The sequence below is a fragment of the Lithobates pipiens genome, unplaced genomic scaffold, assembly GCF_037356315.1.
Source record: "Lithobates pipiens isolate NorthernLeopardFrog02 unplaced genomic scaffold, aLitPip1_a1.2 Scaffold_3, whole genome shotgun sequence".
Classification (NCBI taxonomy): domain Eukaryota; kingdom Metazoa; phylum Chordata; class Amphibia; order Anura; family Ranidae; genus Lithobates; species Lithobates pipiens.
Window position 1 is genome coordinate 113246444 of NW_027507790.1, and position 21878 is coordinate 113268321.

The 21878-nt window shown below is 37.9% G+C and overlaps 1 protein-coding gene across 1 annotated transcript in view; it reads right to left on the reverse strand.

The window, feature by feature from the left end:
• Window positions 1–21878, reverse strand: part of PRDM6 (PR/SET domain 6) — a 180823-nt gene that overhangs the window by 29202 nt on the left and 129743 nt on the right. Inside the window, exons 5-6 of the mRNA XM_077462187.1 lie at window positions 11658–11782; window positions 8927–9269 (exon numbers count right to left, since the gene is read on the reverse strand). Coding sequence (XP_077318313.1) covers window positions 8927–9269; window positions 11658–11782 — 468 coding nt within the window. The remainder of the gene's footprint in view (window positions 1–8926; window positions 9270–11657; window positions 11783–21878) is intronic.

The following is a 21878-nucleotide window of genomic DNA, read 5'->3' on the forward strand; positions in this document are numbered from 1 at the left end:
AATGACAACTATCACTTTCTACAGAAAATAAATGGAAATCTAAAATTTTAAAATCTTAAAATTGAAAATCTCCAAACGTGGATTCTTGCTGCAGTAGCAATTGCTAAAGTTGGTATTTCTTAATTTCCCAACACAAAATGCTTTTAACACAGCTTCTCTCATTATGCAGTAAAATGTTGCTCAGTTTTTCTCCATCTTGAGGAATTTTGAAAGTTGCAACATTATAGTGCAAAGGAACGCTAATGCCGCGTACACACGGTCGGAATTTCCGACAACAAATGTTCGATGTTAGCTTGTTGTCAGAAATTCTGACCATGTATAGGCTCCATTGGACATTTTTTGTCGGAATTTCCGACAAACAAAATTTGAGAGCTGGTTCTCAAATTTTCCGACAATATCCGTTGTTGTAAATTCCGATCATGTGTACACAATTCCGATTCACAAAATTCCACGCATGCTCGGAATCAAGCAGAAGAGCCGCACTGGCTATTGAACTTCATTTTTCTCGGCTCGTCGTACGTGTTGTACGTGACCGCGTTCTTGACATTCGGCATTTCCGACAACATTTGTACGAACGTGTGTATGCAAGACAAGTTTGAGCCAACATCTGTCGAAAATAAATCCAGGATTTTGTTGTCGGAATGTCTGATCGCCTGTACGCGGCATAAGAGTTGCAATAGTAAAGTGTAAAGAAAAAAAACAAAAGAGGTAAAAACCTGAAAGATTACTAAACAAATCAGTGAAAAACTGGTAAAATTAATCCTGCTCCAATTCCCCCATTTAAAATAGCAGATTAAACCCACATTAAGCCAACATAATTTATCTGAAAATATTTGGGAAAGAAAATAAATTCTTCTATAGAGTGGATAACACTAGATTTGTGGAATTATGGCAAATAATGTGTGTAGAAATAGTTTACAGAAGCTTTTATAAAGAGAAAAAAACTGCTGGAAATGATACTTTCCACAAAAAAAGGCCTTTTTATAAATAAGCTGCTTGTTTTTGTAAATATAAAATGGTGAAATCTTCTTCTATAGGCCGGGTTCACACTATTGCGATGCGGGAACGCCGCGAATCCGCGGCGTTTTCCCGCATCGCTCACCTCCCGCCGGCAGTTCACACTGCCCTATGCGGACGGCTGGGGGTGTCAATGTTATGTTAATGACACCCCCAGATCCGTCGGCATATCGCAGTGCGATCTGCCGACTCGCACAGGAATCGGATCGCATGGTGTGAACCCCCATGCGATCCGATTCCGTTGCGGACCCAAAAAAGGGTCCTGTGCGAGTTTGCTGCGGGACAGCTGCGAGTTCAGCCATACTATCTGTATGGCTGAACTCGCAGTGCTACGGAGATCGGATGTGATTTGCTGTGCGAATCACATCCGGATCTCCCCCCGCAGCAGTGTGAACCCAGCCTTAGGTAAAACATTAGTTCAGTCTTGGAGAAGGTAGTTCTTGGGTTTGGAGATCCTAATAGTTCAATTAAAAATATTTTCTACACTAAAGCATTACCCTAACAATCCTAATTGAACATTCAACACTTAATCTAAAGAGCCAAACCATCACTACACACAAAGAAAATCTGTAATTAAAATAAGAACCTGCTGTCAGATATAAATATAGTGGGCAGTTAGGTGTAGCAGCCTCCAAGTATCTGCTACTACACCCTAATTATGTTCCATTCTGATTCAAAGTTCCTGTACTTAATGGTAGTATAACATTTAACAGTTTTCATAAAATCTTGTCCCTCTAACCTCAACAAGCCCTACATTTCTAAGCCCAATGCATATTTAAAGTGGAAAATTTGCAAGGTAGAATAGACTTTGTATAGCTCCTCTGCCGAAAACTCCTCTCCCCTTTCTGTATGATGTTTTTTGTAGTCTGTGTACACTGCCTGCAGCACATGCTCAGTGCATCACATCAGTAAGATGCAGAGGAGGGAGCTGAGTGTCAAGATATTGTAACTCAAGTGCACACTCTCAGATTGACTGAGCACCCAATGGCTAGAGAGAAAAGATGTTGGATGCAAAATAAACTAATAATGACAACATTGGCAACACATAATTAGTGCAAAATGAAGGCAAACTGAGATAGACGTCTGCCATAATGTGAAAGTATTGTGTGTATACTTGCACACTATGGCACAAAACTGCTCCTGCTGCTCTACATTCCACAGTTTTACTTAAATATAACTTACATTTAAAAATATAAATAAGTCACTAATTCATTATCTTCAGCATGCAGCACTCAGACTCCAACACTAGAAGAAACTGCTTTAACATTCTTTAGGTTCTAAGCCCTTGTACACACGGTCGGACATTCTGACAACCAAATCCGTTGGATTTTGTCCGACGGATTTTGTTAGACGGATTTTGTCCGAAACTGTTGCATACACACGGTCGGACAAAGTTGTCGGAAAATCCGATTGTACATAACGTGATGACGTTATTTCGTTACGACGGGACTACGTTCAAGCTAGTAGCCAATAGCTTTGGTCTAGGAATTTGATCTGAGCATGCGTGGCACTTTGTCCGTCGGAGTAGGCTACACATGATCGGAGCATTTTGTCGGAAAATTTTACGGACAAGTTGGAAAACTTGGTCCGTCGGATACTCCGACGGAAACAGTCTGATGGAGACCACACACAGTCGGATTATCCGACAAAACGGTCCGATAGGACACATTCCGTCGGAATCTCCGACCATGTGTACAAGAGCATATATTTTGTTCTATTTTTCTTGAAGATGTTTATGCATGCTCCACATGGTGTACTGTAAGTACCACAAATGGTGGTAAATAGGGCTTATGCATAGGGAGAAAAAGTCAGAGTGGAACTTCAGCTTAATTGATTTTTCTATATGCCTTCTAAGCAATGACCACCCCTACTCCATGCTGTACTCTAAGCCCCTGTACACGCAGTCGGACATTCTGCCAACTAAATCCGTCGGATTTTCTCCGACGGATTTTGTCCGTCGGATCTTGTCTGAAACTGTTGCATATACACGTTCGGACTAAGTTGTCGAAAAATCCGATCTTTCAGAACGTGATGACGTAATTTCGTTACGATGGGACTACATTCAGGCTAGTAGCCAATACCTTTGATGCATGAATTTGATCTGAGCACTTGGTCTGATCAAAATTCTCTACACATGATCGGAGTATGTCCGATCGAACCAGTTGGTCGGGAAATATTTCCAACAAGTTGGAAATTTGGGTCCAACGGAGATTCCGACGGAATCAGTCCGATGCATACCACACACAGTCGGATTATCCGACAACACGGTCCGATACGACACAATCCTGACGGATTCTCCGATCGTGTGTACAAGGCTTTAGTATCTCGCTCCAGGTATATTGGTGTTTAGCTTTATTGCTGCTACAGGATACATGTATGTTTTTTTTTTTCTTTTTGAATTACCATGTTTTTTTTAAACTCCTAATAAAAAAATGATTCAACATAAATTGATGTTTCTTCCAGGATGGTATGTGGAATGTTAGAACGTATATACTGTCTACCCCAATGTTGTAAAGCGCTGCGTAAACTGTCGGCGCTATATAAATCCTGTATAATAATAATAATAATAATATATCAGGTTTCTATTTATTCATCAGAAAGAAAAAAAAAACTTCTGGAGTTCTACTTTAAGAAGTGAATGTTTAGAAACAGTCTAAGTGCAATTACATTCCTGTTTGTTTCATGCAAATATCCCTCACTGGCTGCTATTTCCTTTTTTTATGCTTATTGGCAAGTCCCGAGTTTCTGCTGTGCAAGACTCTAGAGCTCACGTTTAATATTACCAAATAAGTTGGCTCAAATCAGAACTAAAAAATGCTGTCTTGAAAATATGTCATAATGAAGATTTTGATGTCCTGGTATTTTTCAAAGTAGATTCTATCCATATTGATTGTAACTCTGCATGAAAATGCTGTCTTCGTAAACATAGCGAATAAGCAACCATAAGTCAATTTTATTTATAGGATTTTACATCCCATTCCAGGGAGAGATTTTTTTTTTTTGCACAGTCTGCAATTTAAGTCTGGAGTCCCATTGCTCTTTTACTTTAATCTTTATTGAAGAAAAATACATCTCAAATATTTTCTTCCATATTATGTTACTCTATGGGAAATCGTGTTCCCTCACATCTGAGTAATACATTCAGCACATACAATTAGCTCCTAACAGTGGTTGTTTTAATGTGTGCATAAATCTCTTATTGAAATACTGTCAAATCAATAAGCCTTTTTTGGTGTTATGGAACTAGAGTGTGCGGTAAAGAAACATTAGTCATCAGAAGAAATATGAAGTGCTATGTACATTCAGTACGACTATACTAGCCTTACTCTGTTTATCTGTGGCCATCCAGTGACTAGCAGCTTATTAGCGTAATCAAGACGTGATCTACGTTGTAAAACATCAGAGATTTGGGTTACTGCAAAACCGTAATAAAAAACCATTCACCTAGCTGCTGGGCAAAAATCTTGAACTTCATTCCACAGAGGACTGAAGCAGAATGAGAAATAATTGCATTTCATACTATATTTTTATTCCCTCACAAAGCTCCCCTACTGCCTTATTGTATTTTCTTGAAAGCCCATGTGTGGTAATCAGGACATACAAGCCCAGGTAAAACTGGCAAGTGAGTCAAATGCAAATTCAGAAGTTGCTTTTTGCTAGTGTTTTAAGATTAGGAGTTGCAGCTAGGGCTGAAGCACATCAGAACATCAAAGGCCAGATAGTCGATGATCATGTTCACAGTGCTGTCATTATAGCCTGTTGGGACTTGGTTTCTGCTTTATTCTTTGTGACAAGATATTGAGATTCCTGAAAAGCTAAAGTGACATTGCGACTGATCACAAGTCTGGGAGGTATTTAAAACTTATTGGGGGAATTTAATTCTGAGAGCAACTTGTCCTTTCATCAAAGGCTTATGCAATCGAGATACAGACAAACATGACAAGATCAAGTTATATTCATGAGAAATAAGTACATAATCCTATGATAGGACTTATAGGGTACCTCATTAAATGGGTGGGTTTGTCAGAGTAGTGAGCAAATTACCCTCTCATCAATTCCTCTAATTGTCTTATATTGTCTTCCAGAGCACAGTGATTAACTCATCTGTATGACACGCCGTTCCCTCATTGTATCACTATGCTTCTTGTCAGCACATGAGCTGATTTGCTTCTTGTGCTGCTTCTTCCTTTCATGCTCTAACCCTGCTGTACATGGCCTGCAAAATTCCAGATCAAATTCAGCCACTCATATCTGTCTAGAGTTCTGCTTTACAGTTATAGCACAAAGAAGCAGAGACACAGATGTGAATGTAGTTTCTAAGGACTAGTTAAACCCTTGTGGTTGTAGGGGGGCAGAAAAACCTGACCTATTCTAAAGCTAGGCTTGTTGTATTCCCATTGAAAAGCCCATTTGGCTGTCGAAAAAGCAGGCATTTAGGAGGCAGCAGTATCGCCTCCTGAACACCTGCCAGTTGACCCTTGCTGCCCTGTGAAAAGCGAAGACACGACTCCTGTGAAAAAAAGCCCTAAATCTTAGGCAGGCCATACAAGAGTATTTTTTTTTGTTCAGCCAGTGAGTTGATTGAAAGAAAATTACTTGATTCCCTATCTACACATTCAATGTGGATTGGGGAATCCTCCCCGCTGAGCTATTGTATTCTGATCACAGGAAGACTTCCCCTGCTTTCAAAATACACTGATTAGCACCGCCAGCTATAGCCAGTGGTGCTGATAGAGGGACTGATAGATCAAATTGTGTACTACCAACCTGTCTATACATGAATCGAAATTCGGCTGATCCCTGCCGAACTGGTTGAATTTTAATCTATGTATTGCTGACATTTACTCTAATGCCACGTACACACGAGCGGAATGTCCGACAGAAAAAGTCAGACGGAAGCTTTTCATCGTATATTCTGATCGTGTGTATGCCTCATCACACTATTTTTTAAGAAAATTCTGACGGACCTAGAAATAGAACGTTTTAAATATTTTAGACGGAACCAATTCCTATCAGGAAAACTGTCTGTATTCTGTTCTGACGGACCAAACATGCAAGTATGAGATGGAAGCTATTGGCTACTGAACTTCCTTTTTCTAGTCCTGTCATACGTGTGGTACGTCAGCGCGTTCTTAACGATCGGACTTTGGTGTGATTGTGTGTACGCATACAGTTTCAGCAGAACTCCATCAGAAAAACCTTTTGGAGTTTATTCCGATGGGAAAACCGGTTGTGTGTACTCGGCATTACACCACTCTTTGCTCCCTGAAGTCATGTGTAGTTGACCTTTTAGTTCATGCACAAGTGCTTTCAAAGACCAATTTAGGTTAAGATAAACTCATATCTCCACCTAACCCAGTTAGCCTATAATACAAATGCTGGATGTTTGGGCTGTGAAAAAAAATGTACACCTTTAAGTAAATCAAACTCACGTTTGTATCTCCCTTTGAGTGTAAGTATGTATGTGCATGTATGTGCACATATACATATTCTGTGTCCTTGTATAAATTGCTCCCCTTAAAAAAAAGAATCTTTATTATTATAATAATAATCAAAAAGTCAGAGGAAATTCTAATTTAATTTCACCTTGTTAGAATTTACTTGCTGTGGTTATGTAAATATCTGGCTTATCTTAAAACAGCATATAAGACAAATGTTTAGTGTTTAATTAATTGAATATCTTCACTTCTTGCTAGTTCTCAAGACTGTCAGATAAATGAGCTTTGATGCATAAATAATGTCTGTATTACATGCACTGTGCCACTGGCCAAAGTACCAGAAATTTTAATTCACTTGTTCAGCTAAATTTCATCTTCACTTCACAGCCATAAAATTCTATATTGACAAACGCTCAAACCAACTTTGACTCTAAGGTATCTGGTCAACATTTTTCTTCTGTATGGATATTAGTTTATTGAATAAATGGCATCTGTTTTCCTCCCCATCACCACTAGAGCAGGTATATCTTTTTGACAGCTCCTCACGATTTATAGCTGTGCATGCTCTGAAGAAAAATAGTGCTAAGCAAAAAATTCCAATTCATTGCCTCTTAGTACTTAATTAAGTTCCAACACACTGTACACCGCAGGTGAACCCAGCAATGACTGTCACATCAGCTCTAAGATGCAAGGCGTTCTCTCTCTAAGAGACATAAAGGCATTTATAGAATCTTGGCCTGATGTTTTCTACCTATGATGATCATTAATCTAACCCTGCATGATGGCCATGAGAAAACACTGCATAAATCCTGAAATGGAGACACGCAGTCAACTTGCTTTTAAAATGTCATGTTTAGCTCAATGCAGCTTATGAAAGTAACCCTTGTGTGAACTAGAACTCTTTTAGAATTTGGGCCTCAAGGAAAAATAAAATGAGTTTTCCCATCTTCCTATGTAGAAAAATAAATATGAAAGTGATTATGTACTGTATTTATCTGTAGGTAAAAAATACTGGGAGATTTGCTGTAACAATAATTCTAAAGAAATACTAAAGGTTTAAAAGATGTTTCAAACTTTAAAGACATCAATTTTTACAGGGACGAAGCTGGTTTGATCTTCTACTATTTTTAGCATTCTGCTCGCAATTAGAAAAATAATCTGTCAAAGACATAGCAATCATCATCTCTGTGATGGGAGACTTCTTAGTCCACCAGTCAAATTCAAACCTGCACCCCAAAAATGACAGTTGGAGAGTGATAGATTAAACCTGATTTGTTGCTGTGAGTTGTCTGAGAAGTCTTCCCTCACCCAGTTTTAAGGCTCTGTGGTTAGGATTAATATGCACAAGATGGGAGAGGTAAAGCTGAAATCCTGGCCAAATGCCAAAAATTTAACTGTGTGTCCCAATCTAATGATATCACCCAAAAATTAATTCAAAAGCTTTTTTTTCAAATGTAGAACTAGTACTTAGGCCAGGAGTAGTGTTGATGAGAATCTATGATGGTTTTTGGCTCTTTAAAACAGAAAGCCCAGCACTGCCTACTTGTTTTCTAGTTATCACTCTAAAATGAATTATGATATCCTTGCCTTTGTAAGAAGGACTGAGGGTGTTGGCTATTTAGCATAAAACCTGATGAGGCTTCTGTTCTTGCATAGATCTCCCCTTGCTGGCTGTAAGTGGTAAATAGAAATATTAACATGCACTATTTAACGTGTATCTGATTTAAAACAAATTGTTATATTTTTTCTTTTCAGAACATAAAGAAAAAAAGGAAAATAACACATTCTGTTTTTTTTGTTTTTTTTTGCTGTATTTGGGTAAGAAAATCATAAGATTCAGTTTAAATTGGGAGAACATCTTCTTTAAAAATATTTTTAAATGGAGATATGAGTTTTTACTAGTCCATTTGACTAGTTTCAAATACCTGCAACCTATACCACCCAGCTAAAATCACTGTAAAGGAAAATAAAAATATAAAATACCACTAATGTCCGCAACATCATGTTTATACTATCTTATTAAATTAGCTTGCTCATGTTATGCTCTATGTAAAACCTAGTTGCCTACTCACATAGCATTTAAAATGTACATAAAGCCAAAACCTTTTAAATTCCAATTGTAGAAGAAGTAAAAGAAATGTGCCAAAAAGGGACATAGAAAGTAAAACACAAAACGTATAAGGCGTTTAGCTTTTCCCATTCTATGAAAAAAGTTTTGGCTTTACATACACTTCAAGGATCAGCATCTGTGACTTGCAAAATGCCTATGTGGAAAAACAAGCTGTCAAGTAAACCCTGCAGCTGAATACAAAACTATATATAGTATATATTTTTTTAAGTTATGATGCTTTCATCTTTTGCCATGTTTATAAAAGAAGCTCCACATCTCCATATTAGCTGCCATTTGTCTATTTCCCTTCATTAATATATAACTAATAACCTTCAGGTACACCCATACCGTCTTGTTTTACCTGTCTGGATTCTGGGTGCACACATGCATCTGTAGTAGAATCCGTTGGGTAAAAGTCTTAAAGCATTGTCCACATTTCCAAAGATGCCAGTCACTGAATTCTGAGTTGAGTTGGCTTGTTGAGGTTGGACTGGCAAGCACCCGCTGGTTTTTAGCATTAATCTGGTTAAATCCTGTATCCAAAGGCCCAGATTTATCCATGAGAGAATAGTTTCTGTTGCATGGAGTCTGTGGGAAAACTATGGACCTTTGCAATGTGGAAGAAGGCAACTTGCCATTTTTGTTGAAGGGTTGCAGTGCGTCTTGCCTGGTCATGGCTTCCATAACTGGTGAGGGGACATTCACTGCAAGACAAACACAGAGAGCAAATAAATATCTTAGTTGCAAACAATATGTGTATCATGATAAAATGATGCCTGTGTTCTCGAAATAACAACAAATCTATTACTTCAGTGAAGATGCATCCAAACTGTTATGTTAGAAATGTTAGAAATGTTCATTTAATATTCATAAATATATTTACATTGTAAGTCAATGGCTTTCTCTTTCTCTGCTTCATGTATCACCAATAAAAGTAAAGCATTTAAGGTAGGTGGATTGTGATTTGTAGGTGGAAGACTCTTCTTAGTAAGGATACTTTGGTGTTGATTTACTAAGACTAGAATGTGCAAAATCTTGTGCAGCTCTGCATAGAAACCGATCAGCTTCCAGGTTTAATATTGTCAAAGCTTAACTGAACAAGCTGAAGTAAGAAGCTGATTGGCTACCATGCACAGCGCCAACAGATTTTGCACTCTCCAGTTTTAGTAAATCAACCCCCTAAATACATTATATTTTAGGTGAGAGACATAATGAAACTAAAAGAAATATGTTTGGGAAAACCCATCCTGCATTACAAAGAGATAAACATAAAAAGGTTATCAGTCTCAGATCACTTCATTACCAAGAAAATATAGTTGTGTGGACTGGTGCTATGCTTGGTGAAAAACGAAAGCCCTCAACAAATAGGTTGCACTTCTGCTATGGATTTTAAAGCTGATATTTCAATTGTGCATTAATTCTTCTTTTAAAATAGCATGTTTGGTACATTTTAATTGTATTAATCAAAAATATGATTACCATCAAAATAGACAAAATGTATATCTGTGATTGCTATACAGTTGTAAAATATTCCCCTTCTTGATGTACTCTTACTTAAAAGATTGGTCCGCCCAAAGTTCTATGTCAGTCATGATTGGGGCCTAGTGGTCAAAAGCAACCTATGTCAACTTGTATATCTTAAGCCCCGTACACACTATCAGATTGTCTGCTGAGTTTTTCCTTCAGATTTACCAAAACCATGTAGTAGAAGGGCCTGCCTGATTTCATACACATTGAAACTCCTAAGGTTTGACCTCATATTATATGGTTTTGGTAAATCTGAAGGAAAAACTCAGCAGACAATCTGATAGTGTGTACGGGGCTTTAAGGAGTCCAGCAACAAGCTCTACCTTCTAACATTCTAGCCTCTATTAGTATCTGCCTTGATATTTTAGTCCCTCCCAAGATGGTATAGTGTTCCCATTTCATCTGTTGCATTTTCAGTAAAATAATTAAACCAAAAATCCAACACAGAGAGTGGAAACACAATGTGCAATGACCAGACTAGAGTGTAGACCCAAGAACTCAACTGTAAACATCTCACCAATGGCTCTCCAAAAGATATAAACCAGCATACTATATGATTCACCAACATCTACATAAAATTAAAATATCAGGTTTGTGTGTACTGACTCTTTAATTTGCTGTTTGTTACGTGAATGATATTAACATAGCAGTTGGTAAAAACAGAAAGGCGTATGGGTTCATCTCAATGTAATTGTTACATATATCTATTTTCTTTCATGCTCTAATGTGCCTGTAATATCCTTATAAGTTCTTGACCTTGTTTTGCTATGTATGCATGGAATGAACCAAAAAGATCCAAAGTTAAGTCTTCACTATTACATTGTTTTTGATGTTGATTCTTCAATCAGTTGATGTCTTCTAACTCTGGTTTGTGAGGTTTTATTGAATCTGGGTACAAATGTTGCTCTGCACACAGAGACATACTTCCTAATATTATGTTGGCGTTATGTTATCTTTGCAGAGTCCTTTGTTAATACTTCCCATTCACATATTACATCTCTTCCTTCATAATGCATTTGTTAAGTATCCTGATTTCCTATAAGCACTGGTTACATGTAGTTGGGTACAATAGATACAACTGTCCATAAGTCTTGCTAGGGGTATCCGCTCTTGTAGCACAGATAATATCTGAACCTCCATATAGTGACCTTGACTGGTGTCTGCTATGGAAATTGAAGCTTTCTACTGTATAGCAATAACATAAGGAGGAGTGCATATTCAGTAAGTGATGCTTCCTCACAGGCATATTGCAGACAGTTATTATTAGATGTGCAAATCCCAAAATAATAATCTATAAGAAGATGAGAAGGAGCAAGGGAAAGATCCTGTTTTTTTTAACCCTTACATACTTTGATGAAACACTGAAAACACTCACATGCAAAAAATAAAATAAAATTTGCCGCCTCAATACACCCTGATTAAGAAAATGACCTAGGGTAGTCAAAAAATAAAGTAATGTTAAGCCATAGATTGTCAATGGCTTCTTACTTGGCAAATAAGCAATTTGTACACTAAAAAGATAATCAAGGAAATGCATAGTGATATCAGTGATGCCAGCTCCTTACAGTTTTCATCCTGAGCAATGCACTGCAATGGAATCCCAAAGAACGACGTGTAGCTGTCATTGTACCACACCAGCAGTTCTGTGCCACGGGGAATGTCAATACAAGCTCTGTAGAATATGCTGGATCTGGTAAGAGAACAGAAAATCAATCATTGTTGAACTATTTACTCCTGACAGTCTCATGATGTTCTGTGTGAAAAAAACAAGGATAAGTTTAAATACAGATATATTTTGATTGTCAAACTAGTTTGTAAGGACAAGACAATAAAATATTGACTAATAAAGATAGCTATATGCTACAAATTTAAAATGAAATGTTTTTCTCTCTCTTTGCAAATACAGCAGTTATTACAGTTCATTGTGATTCAAAAAAGTTCTGTTGCTAGAACATGCATTAAGATAAAAAATGTTCTGTTGCAGAGGAACCCTTTCCTCACCCCCCTATACTTAACTGAGCCCAATCTCAATTCAACATTGTGCACAAGAGCAGCGGCTCTTCCTGCTCTCTTCCACCTTTCTGGTCAGATTGATAGTGGCGGAACCTTTGGCTTCTGCTGCTGTTAACCAAATCCTGTGATGAGGGAACAAGGGGCAGGGCTGAGCCCCACTGTCTGTGTCTAGACTCCGCACGAGTGCCCCCCCCAGAAAGATTCTTTCTATGGAGACACTCACCAAAGAGGAGGCGCCAGAAGCTCTGGCGGGGGACCTCAAAAGAAGAGGACTGGGGCTGCTCTGTGCAACTATTGCACAGAGCAGGTCTCATAAGTATGACATGTTTATTATTTTAATAAAAATAATGGAAGCTTTACAATACTTTTAAGCTGATGACTTTTTGCTCTTAATTTCCTCTCCAGATATCACCATGCCAACTCTCCTCCAGAGTTTTCCCTGACCATGCCCAGCCGTCTTTACTAGCATCCTAGCATTTACTAGCATTTGTTCTGAATTTTCTCCTGGAAGGAGAGATTATAAAATAGAGCAAACTACAGAAGCTCCTATACCCCCTACAGATGCTTCCATACATGTCCTACCCTCCTTTCTAAAAGTGATGCAATCACTCCTAATGGAATTTCTTTGGCCCAACAAACCCACTAAATTGAAAAACAGTGTTCTGTGTAGACCTAAATATATGGGAGGGATGGCTATACCAGATATTCATTTTTTCTATATGGCAGTATATCTTTCACAAGTGTTGGACTGACGTATGAACAAGGGCTCCAACCTTTTGGTGCCCACTGAACAACGTCTCCTGTTCTTCTCTGCTCTTTCCTGGTACATGTGTCCACTTTCTCTTGCACTGAAATTACACTCTAAGCCCTTGTACACACGGTCAGACATTCTGACAACCAAATCCGTTGGATTTTGTCCGACGGATTTTGTCCAACGGATTTTGTCCGAAACTGTGGCATACACACGGTCGGACAAAGTTGTCGAAAAATCCGATTGTACATAACGTGATGCCGTTATTTTGTTACGACGGGACTATGTTCAGGCTAGTAGCCAATAACTTTGGTCTAGGAGTTTGATCTGAACTTTGTCCGTCGGAGTAGGCTACACATGATCAGAGTATGTCCGATCGGAGCATTTTGTCAGAAAATTTTACCGGCAAGTTGGAAAAGTTGGTCCGTCGGATATTCCGACGGAAACAGTCCGATGGAGACCACACACAGTCAGAATATCCGACAAAATGGTCCAATAGGATACATTCCGTCGGAATCTCCGACTGTGTGTACAAGGGCTAAGATTGGCCTCATATGGGATGTTGCACAGAGGACTTTCCTGGACAGATACATTTGCTCTCCATCCTATTTTTTCTTTAAAATAACACTGATCAAATAGAAAAAAGTGTGTTTTTAATTTTATGTTTTTTGTCTATAGATTGCATAACAAATAAAATATGTTTTAAACACAATATCACCAAAAGAAAGCCTTGTATGTCCTAAAATAAAATAAATTTAGTACTTTGTTATATTTAGTAATGACAATGTTATTGCCAGGGGTCAAGTCCCGGGGAAAAAAGTGTGGGAACTCCCAACCACCCAAGATCCACTCTCCCACCCAAAAAAAAAATAAAATGATACGCTCATATGCATGAACACTTCAAAAGTGGTATTTTTCATCCAATTTTCGTATTGTGTGTATGAAGCTTAACTGTTAGTACATTAAAAAAAAACAATCCTCAATAAACATAAATACGGTAATTCTGTGAATAATCAGCATTCATTCATTCATAACAACCAAAAAATGTCCGTTTACATCAAAAGTAGTTATAGACCAGGTAGAAAACAGCAATAATAAATTAGAATCACTCGCAGAATTGAGCAATAGTAATTTGTGGGGAAATTCGTCATCAACCACTAAAAGTAATGACAGTGACAATTCTGCAACTCAGCATATTTCAGTGTTTTTGATTTGATTACATTATTGAATAATTTATTATATTATTATTTGTTATAATTATTTATAGTTATTTATTTTATTTTATATATATATATATATATATATATATATATATATATATATATATATATATATATATATATAAATTTATGATTTCATATTTCAAATTTTATCATACCCGGGATGTCTATTAGACTCTTGTTTGGATGGATTTAAGTGAATTATTTCTAAGAATTACAGGCCTACAATATAAAACGCCAAATTTCCATGCAAAATAATGGTACCGCTTTCACCTAAAATCTGAAATAATCATACCGCTAGGGAGGTTAAGTGCTTTAAGTTAAAACTTATTTGTAATGTATACAAATAAGATTTAGTTTCCATCTTCAGCTTCAACATTTTATATTTCAATTCTCTTATTGAAAAGATCTTGAACAAAGTAAATTCTCAGGTTGTCATCATATCAACACACAGATAAATAAGGTATGAACAGTAAGGATAAGTAAAATCCAACATCAGAAGAAAAAGACATACAACAGGCAAAAAATGGTCTCAGGTTAATATCCAAAGGCAGCTTCAAAATTTGAAGTAACCGCTGTGTATTCTATCTTGAAAAGTCATTTTGATGTTATTTCCTATTCTGGTACAGCTACAATGCTTCTCAAGAAGTTGTTTCTTAATCCATCTTTTAAAAAAACTACAGATTTGTATAGCAGAAAAATATAATATTTATCTGGAGAAAGTTTCCCAATCACAACTAAAAATATTAGCTTGAAGTTTTTGGCGAAAAATAGAACTACTTTATATAACTTAACAGCCTTTCCATAAAGAATTATCTGTAACAGGACAATTTGTCTGTAGTGTAACAGTGCGGACATATGGGAGTCCGATTCTACATTTTTCACCCGTGTGAGATATGCAGTTGTCAACATATTTTGTCACCACAAACTGCCTCTTGGCAACGGGATCATAAAGATCAATAGAAAAGTGCAGATTCTCAATATTTTACTTGCAGCTGCAAAACTTTCATTTATCTTGTTATTCTCTCTATTTACAGCCATTTTTTTTCCTCACGAGGGCTCTGCTGGCTAAGCAGAACTACCGCTTTCTATGAATATCTGACAGAAACTCTCAGTTTGGACTGTTTTTGTTTTCCCTCCATAAACTTCCACCCGTCGACTGCCGCAATGAAAACTCTCTCACTGCAGATTAAAAAAAAAATCAATAGTAAGTTCTCAAAGCTGAGAAAAATCAAGTCGACTTTGTACTCCACCATTGCAAACATTTCATCTTTCACTTTGGCTCTTTCTAACATAAACAAAGTGGAGTAGCAAGCAAATGTACTAAAAACCAAATGACACAGTTTGCTGCTGAAAGAGCAGAACTGTTTTCAAGCAATGGGTGGTCCCGGAGGGTTGGGGTAGGCTAAAAAATAGTGTAAGCATTCACCATTTCTTCCAAGTAGATAATGCGTCCAAAACTCGCACAACTCTCTGCATGGTGAAGTACATCAAAGGGATATTTCTCATTTCGGATAATATTTCCTTTGCTGACATGTATTTAGTATTGTGGTTGGATGACTCATAAAGATAGCTTCATGGCGTCCTAACGCTGTTGAAGTAGAACACATGCCAACGGACATTATTGTCAGCCTCAAAATAAAAACAAAACGTTCAACCGAGGGTCAATCAATCACACAGCTCTTTGAAGAAAATTCCATTTAGATATTAGACATCATAACACAGGGAATTCAAACCAGCTGACTTTTTGTGAAAAGGACAACTTTGGACAATGTAAAAATAGGCCGATGCCTTAAGTGTTCCCTACCCAGAGAGCTGTGCTCGTTGGTGACTGAAAAGAGTTTATTTAATTTTCATGGTTCATTGCATTGAAAGCTGAAACATCTGAAACTGTGCTATACAGAGTTGTTAACATCTCATCAGGATTTAAAAAGTGCTGTAAAAATGTCCGACCCATGTAAATGATTTCATTTTCAGCACTCATTTTCTAGGGATCATTTTGCTTTTTCAAAATGTCTTTCATTATATTTACTATAATATTGCCAACATATTAATGTTATTATACTGGTCCTTAGAGACATGCTTATAGTGTATATTAGGTTGTTTTTCAATATGGCCTCCTCATCTTCCCTTTAATCACCCAGATGTGTAAAAAGAAGCTATATACTATGCGTTTGCTTCTATTTTCCAGCTGGGTTATGGTAGAATTATATATAGCTTATATATGTAGCTTGCTGTAACTGATTTTGTCTGATGGAAACATGTTTTCACTGGCACAGTTATTGCTTTTTGTGCCAAATGGTTTTTGATTAAAGCGGAGTTCTACCCGAAAAAGGAACTTCCACTTTAAGTGAAGGTGACCCCTGACATGCCACATTTGGCATATAATGTTTTTGTGGGGGAGCGGATACCCTCTTTTTTAAGGGATCCAGCTCCAACTTCCTCCTGGGACACCACGGTGCCGGAAGATTACCTCTACCCCCTTCCTCTCGGCAATCATCTGGGATTACAGGTTCCAGATAATTGGCAGTCACAGCATGCAGCGCGGCTCAAGCATGCGCAGTGCATTCCCGGCTGTTAAGCCACAGCCAGGGCGCCCACAGTGACAATGCCGGAGCCGAAGAGAGGAGGAGGAGAGGAGCGGGGCTTCGTTCACCTATATTGCTGGACCGTGGGACAGGCCAGTGTCCGATTAATAAAAGACAGCAGCTACACTTTTTGTAGCTGCTGACTTTTACATGGGTGGAACTCCGCTTTAAGGAGGAGGTTCCAGTTTTCTGCTACCATGTATTAAAGGGGAATCTTGCAGGTATGCACTGCATAGCCTTCTGACAATGACAACAAGCTTATGAGGCCAATAAAGGGAGTTTTGATTTAATCAGAACCTTCACTGTTGTAAGTAAAGCTAACAAGCTGCATAGGGAGAGATTATGGTAAGATAGAAAACAGCACTTTAATTTTGATTGCTAGCTCTTTGATCAATCAACCCATTTGCTGTTTTTTTGTTGTTATTATTAGGCTTGATTCACACTAATGCGTTTTTTTGATGCATTTTGCATTTTGCAGAAATGCAGGGAAATTTTTTAATATGGGTTCCTATGGAACATGTTCACATCAATGCATTTTTGTGCCTCTGCGTTTTTGTTGGGGGTTCGGGGACTTTTTTTCATGCAAAATGAAGCGTTTTGCATGTAATAGAAGTCAATGGACCCGCATCCAAAACGCAAGTACCACATTTTTACCGTGTTTTTGCCGAGATTTTGCCACAATTTGCTTTTTCTTTTTTTCACTGTATATACCTGCTTGTTAAGCAACCACACTGTAAAAAAAACGCTGTAAAAATGTGTGTCGAAAAAATGCGGCAAGCACTGCAGAAACGCTCAAAGGCAACATGCATAGATGTGAAACGAGCCTAAGGCTGGATTCACACCTATGCATTTTTAGTACTTTTGGCATTTTGCAGATTTGCACTACAGTCCATTTAACATGTTTTTCTATGGAACAAGTTCTGTAGTACAAATCTTCAAAATGCAAAAAGCACTAAAACTGCATAAGTGTGAATCCAGCCTTAAGGTCACCAGTCATTTTTAGGCCTGGTTCACACCTATGCATTTTTTAGTGCATTTTCAGTTTTGCAGATTCACACTACAGTCCATTGAACATGGTTTCCTATGGATGTAGTTCGCATCTGTGTATTTTATGGAAAAAAGAGCCAGGAACTTTTTTCTGTTTTTTGATTCAATAGACTTAATTTGATCAAAAACATGTATTGAAAAACACAAAATGCACCTGGAATATGCAAACTGCAACCTGCATAGGTGTGAACCAGGCCTTAACTACTGTCCTTTTATATCTGTTTTTCTTTGCTGCAAGGCTTCCATTTTGGGTTTTCATTTATGTTGGCTGTGTATTTTTATTTTTTTTGATAGGACCTTTACTTTAGGTTAAACTACTCCTTTTTTTCTGCAAAGCTTCCTTTTTTTAAAAAAAAAAATTTTTTTTTTCAAATGTTTTTTTTAGGGTTTTCACTTCTTTTGTGGGTTTTTTTTTTTTTTTGATACAGCATTTTTTACGTTTGGTGTACTTGAAGCAGAGCATTTACTTGTTATATTGTATGAAAGTAAAAACATAAAAAAAGATAAAATAAAAGTCAGGCATATAGCACTTATTAGTAAGTGCTAGCCTATTATCTCCGCTACTGGCCAATTGTACACTGCTGTAGCCTATGCAATATATTACCTCTTGTAATTAAACTCCTGCCTAGGCTCTTTGCTTCTTGTAAATTTGGGCCTAACCTTGCTATTTGCTGCTGGTCAATTTTACATTTCTGTGTATTCTTTAGTCTCTTAATTCTTGTAGTAAAACGCCCTGCCTCTACTCTTTTTCCTTAGTATATTCTGGTCAATTTTCCCTTATTGAAAATGACCTGCTGCGAGCCAATTTCACACTGCTGTATCATCTGAGGTCTCTTAATGCCTATTATAGCTTGATAGAAGCCAGCCAGGCGCAGGACAGTTTTGTATCAGGGAGAACAGGAACAGCCGCAGCCAACCACTATCCAATTTCTATTTGATGGTGAAATCAGATTTGAAAAATGATGCTGCTGCTGCTAGAACTACTAAAAAAGCTTTTTTCAAACTGAAATGAATTAGACTGAGATGCTACCTCTGTATGTAGGCTAAACTAATTGTAAAAGGAAAATAAATAAATTCCAAAGCCATATATGAGTTGCCAGTGTACACAACATACAGGTTTAAGACATTGCCAACCATGTTATTTAAAGAATTTCTATATTTGCAATGTTGCCTTTGAAAACACATACAAAGTCTCTCTCCCAACATTATTATATTTTTATTTAGTTTTTGCATATATGCATGACCCTCATGACAGTGCCCAGCTTCCCATGCCTTTTTAGCAGTAGTTTGCCTATTACCTCGACATTTCATATTCCTTATATGTGCCTGCTGTACCATGTACTTGTATTAAAAAGCATCCTGTTCTCTTTATATTGTTTCCTTTGTGTGAAATACCCAGTGTTCTAGCCAGTGCCCCTGCATTCCTATTTCAAACTGACTACACTAGGCATGAGAGCACATCCTTCCCAGTGTGCTCAGTTTTCTGGCTGTGCTAGGAAAGCAGCCTGCCTGTCCTTCACTGGACAAGACATGTGCTGACTTGCCCCCCTACATAGCCATTCAATGAAAAGATCAGTGTTCTGCGGTTTCTCCACCGCTAGTTCTCTAAGCTCCTTATGCAGCTGAGAATAGAGATTATAATAAAAAAAAAAAAAAAGGTATTTATAATGTATTGTGCATATTGTACAGGATGCCAGGGTTGTGTCCTAAACGACAGGAATATTTTTCCACTATTTGGGTTGTGGACCCTTTAAGGGGGATTATTTAAATATATGGTGAGTACTCATCCATGCAGGGTGAGGGCTTCCAGGGTATTCCGGCTGGAGAGGACTGATTTACAGTACTCTCTGGATTCCTAAGTCCTTATTAAGGACATGAAATTTCACAGGTTTGAATGGGAAGGACCTCCAAATCCTGATTACAGGGACGCTGATTCTGAAGGGGCTAGGCCGCATGGAAGTGGATTCTTTAAAAGATAGAGAAAGCAGTCTGAACCTGGTTGTGAGTGACAAAGCTGGAAAAATATGAGTTAGGTGAAAAAAGGTTGGGATTGAGCCACAGTTGTTGAACTGTGGAAACCTCTTCTTTGGGACCCCAAAGCAGACTGGAAACCTGAGAGACCAGTAGAGTGGCAGTGAGCCTTGCTTTACATTCGAACCAGAGTTATGGACTATTTTTTGTCTTTAGTTGAAGTAAGCTATTTAGTGTTCCTGGACTGTTTACCTGTTTTGGAGACTTTTACAAGTGGCTTGCTGGCAACAATATACACAAATGTTTTTCCTTTCATTTCTATTTTAAACCAAATGGGTTGTTTTACATGGTAAAGGTTGACGATTTTTTGAAAAAACAAAACAAGATATGCTCCCCATAGCATAAACTTTAGTGGAATTTTTTCCAAGCTTGGGTTTGCCAAATTTCAAATAATATTCACCTAAACCTGGATAAATTCACACATCACTATTTACAATTATTTATTCCTATAATTAGGTATCCATGGAGTAATTTTGCTAATTCTTGCTTATAATATACAGTGCCTTGAAAAAGTATCCATACCCCTTGAAATTTTCCATATTTTGTCATGTTACAACCAAAAATTTAAATGACATTTTATTGGAATTTTATATGATAGACCAACACAAGGTGGCACATAATTGTGAAGTAGAAGGAAAAATATAAATGGTTTTGCATTTTTTTTTACAAATTAAATATCTGAAAACTGTGGCGTGCCTTTGTATTCAGCCCCCTTTACTCTGATACCCCTAACTAAGATCTAGTGGAACCAATTGCATTCAGAAGTCACCTAATGAGTGAATAGTGTCCACCTGTGAGTAATATAATCTCAGTATGAAGCCCTCAGAGGTTTGTTAGAGAACGTTAGTGAACAAACAGAATCATGAAGGCCAAGGAACACACCAGACAGGTCAGGAATAAAGTTGTGGAGAAGTTTAAAGCAGGGTTAAGTTATAGAAATAAATATCCTAAGCTTTGAACATCTCTCAGGGCACTGTTCAATCCTTCATCTGAAATGAAACAAGTACTGCACATCTGCAAACCTACCAAAACATGGCCGCCCACCTAAACTGACAGGCCAGGCAAGGAGAGCATTAATCAGAGAAGCAGCCAAGAGGCCCATGGTAACTGTGCAGAGATCCACAGTGCCGGTGGGGGAATCTGTCCATATGACAACTATAAGTTGTGCGCCTCACAAATCTGGCCTTTATGGAAGAGTGTCATGAAGAATGCCATTGTTTAACCACTTGCCGACCAGCGCACGAAGATGTATGTCGACAGAATGGCACGGGCAGGCAAATGGGCGTACATGTACGTCCCTTTAAATTTGCCGCCCTGCCATCGGGAGCGCGCCGCCACCGGCGCGCTCCCGCGCTGGTCGGGACCCCCATGAGTCCGGTCGTGGGACCCGCGGACTCGATCGTGGGACCCGTGGACTCGATCATCCCCGCGATCGTCTCACGGAGCGGCCAAATGAAGAAATGCCGTTGTAAACAGCATTTCTTCATTCTGCCTAGCAACTAGTGACGCTGATCTCTGCTCCATGTGATTGGAGCAGAGATCAGTGTTCACTAAATGAAAGCCCAACCCCCCCACAGTTAGTAACACACTCCTAGGAACACTTAACCCCTACACTGCCACCCACTGGTTAACCCCTTCACTGCCAGTGTCATTTACACAGGAATCACTGCATTTGTATAGCAGTGATTACTGTATAAATGACAATGGTCCCAAAAATGTGTCAAAAATATCCGATGGGTCCCCCACAATGTCGCAGTCACAATAAAAATCGCTGATCGCCGCCATTACTAGTAAAAAAAAAATAATAAAAAATTATTAATAAAAATGCTATAAAACTATCCCTATTTTGTAAACGCTATAACTTTTGCGCAAACCAAACAATAATCGCTTATTGCGATTTTTTTTACCAAAAATATGTAGAAGAATACGTATCGGCCTAAACTGAGGGAAAAAATGTTTTTTTATATATTTTTGGGGGATATTTATTATAACAAAAAGTAAAAAATAATGCGTTTTTTTCAAAATTGTCGCTCTATTTTTGTAAAAAAATAAAATAAAAACCGCAGGGGTGATCAAATACCACCAAAAGAAAGCTCTATTTGTGGGAAAAAAAGGACGTCAATTTTGTTTGGGAGC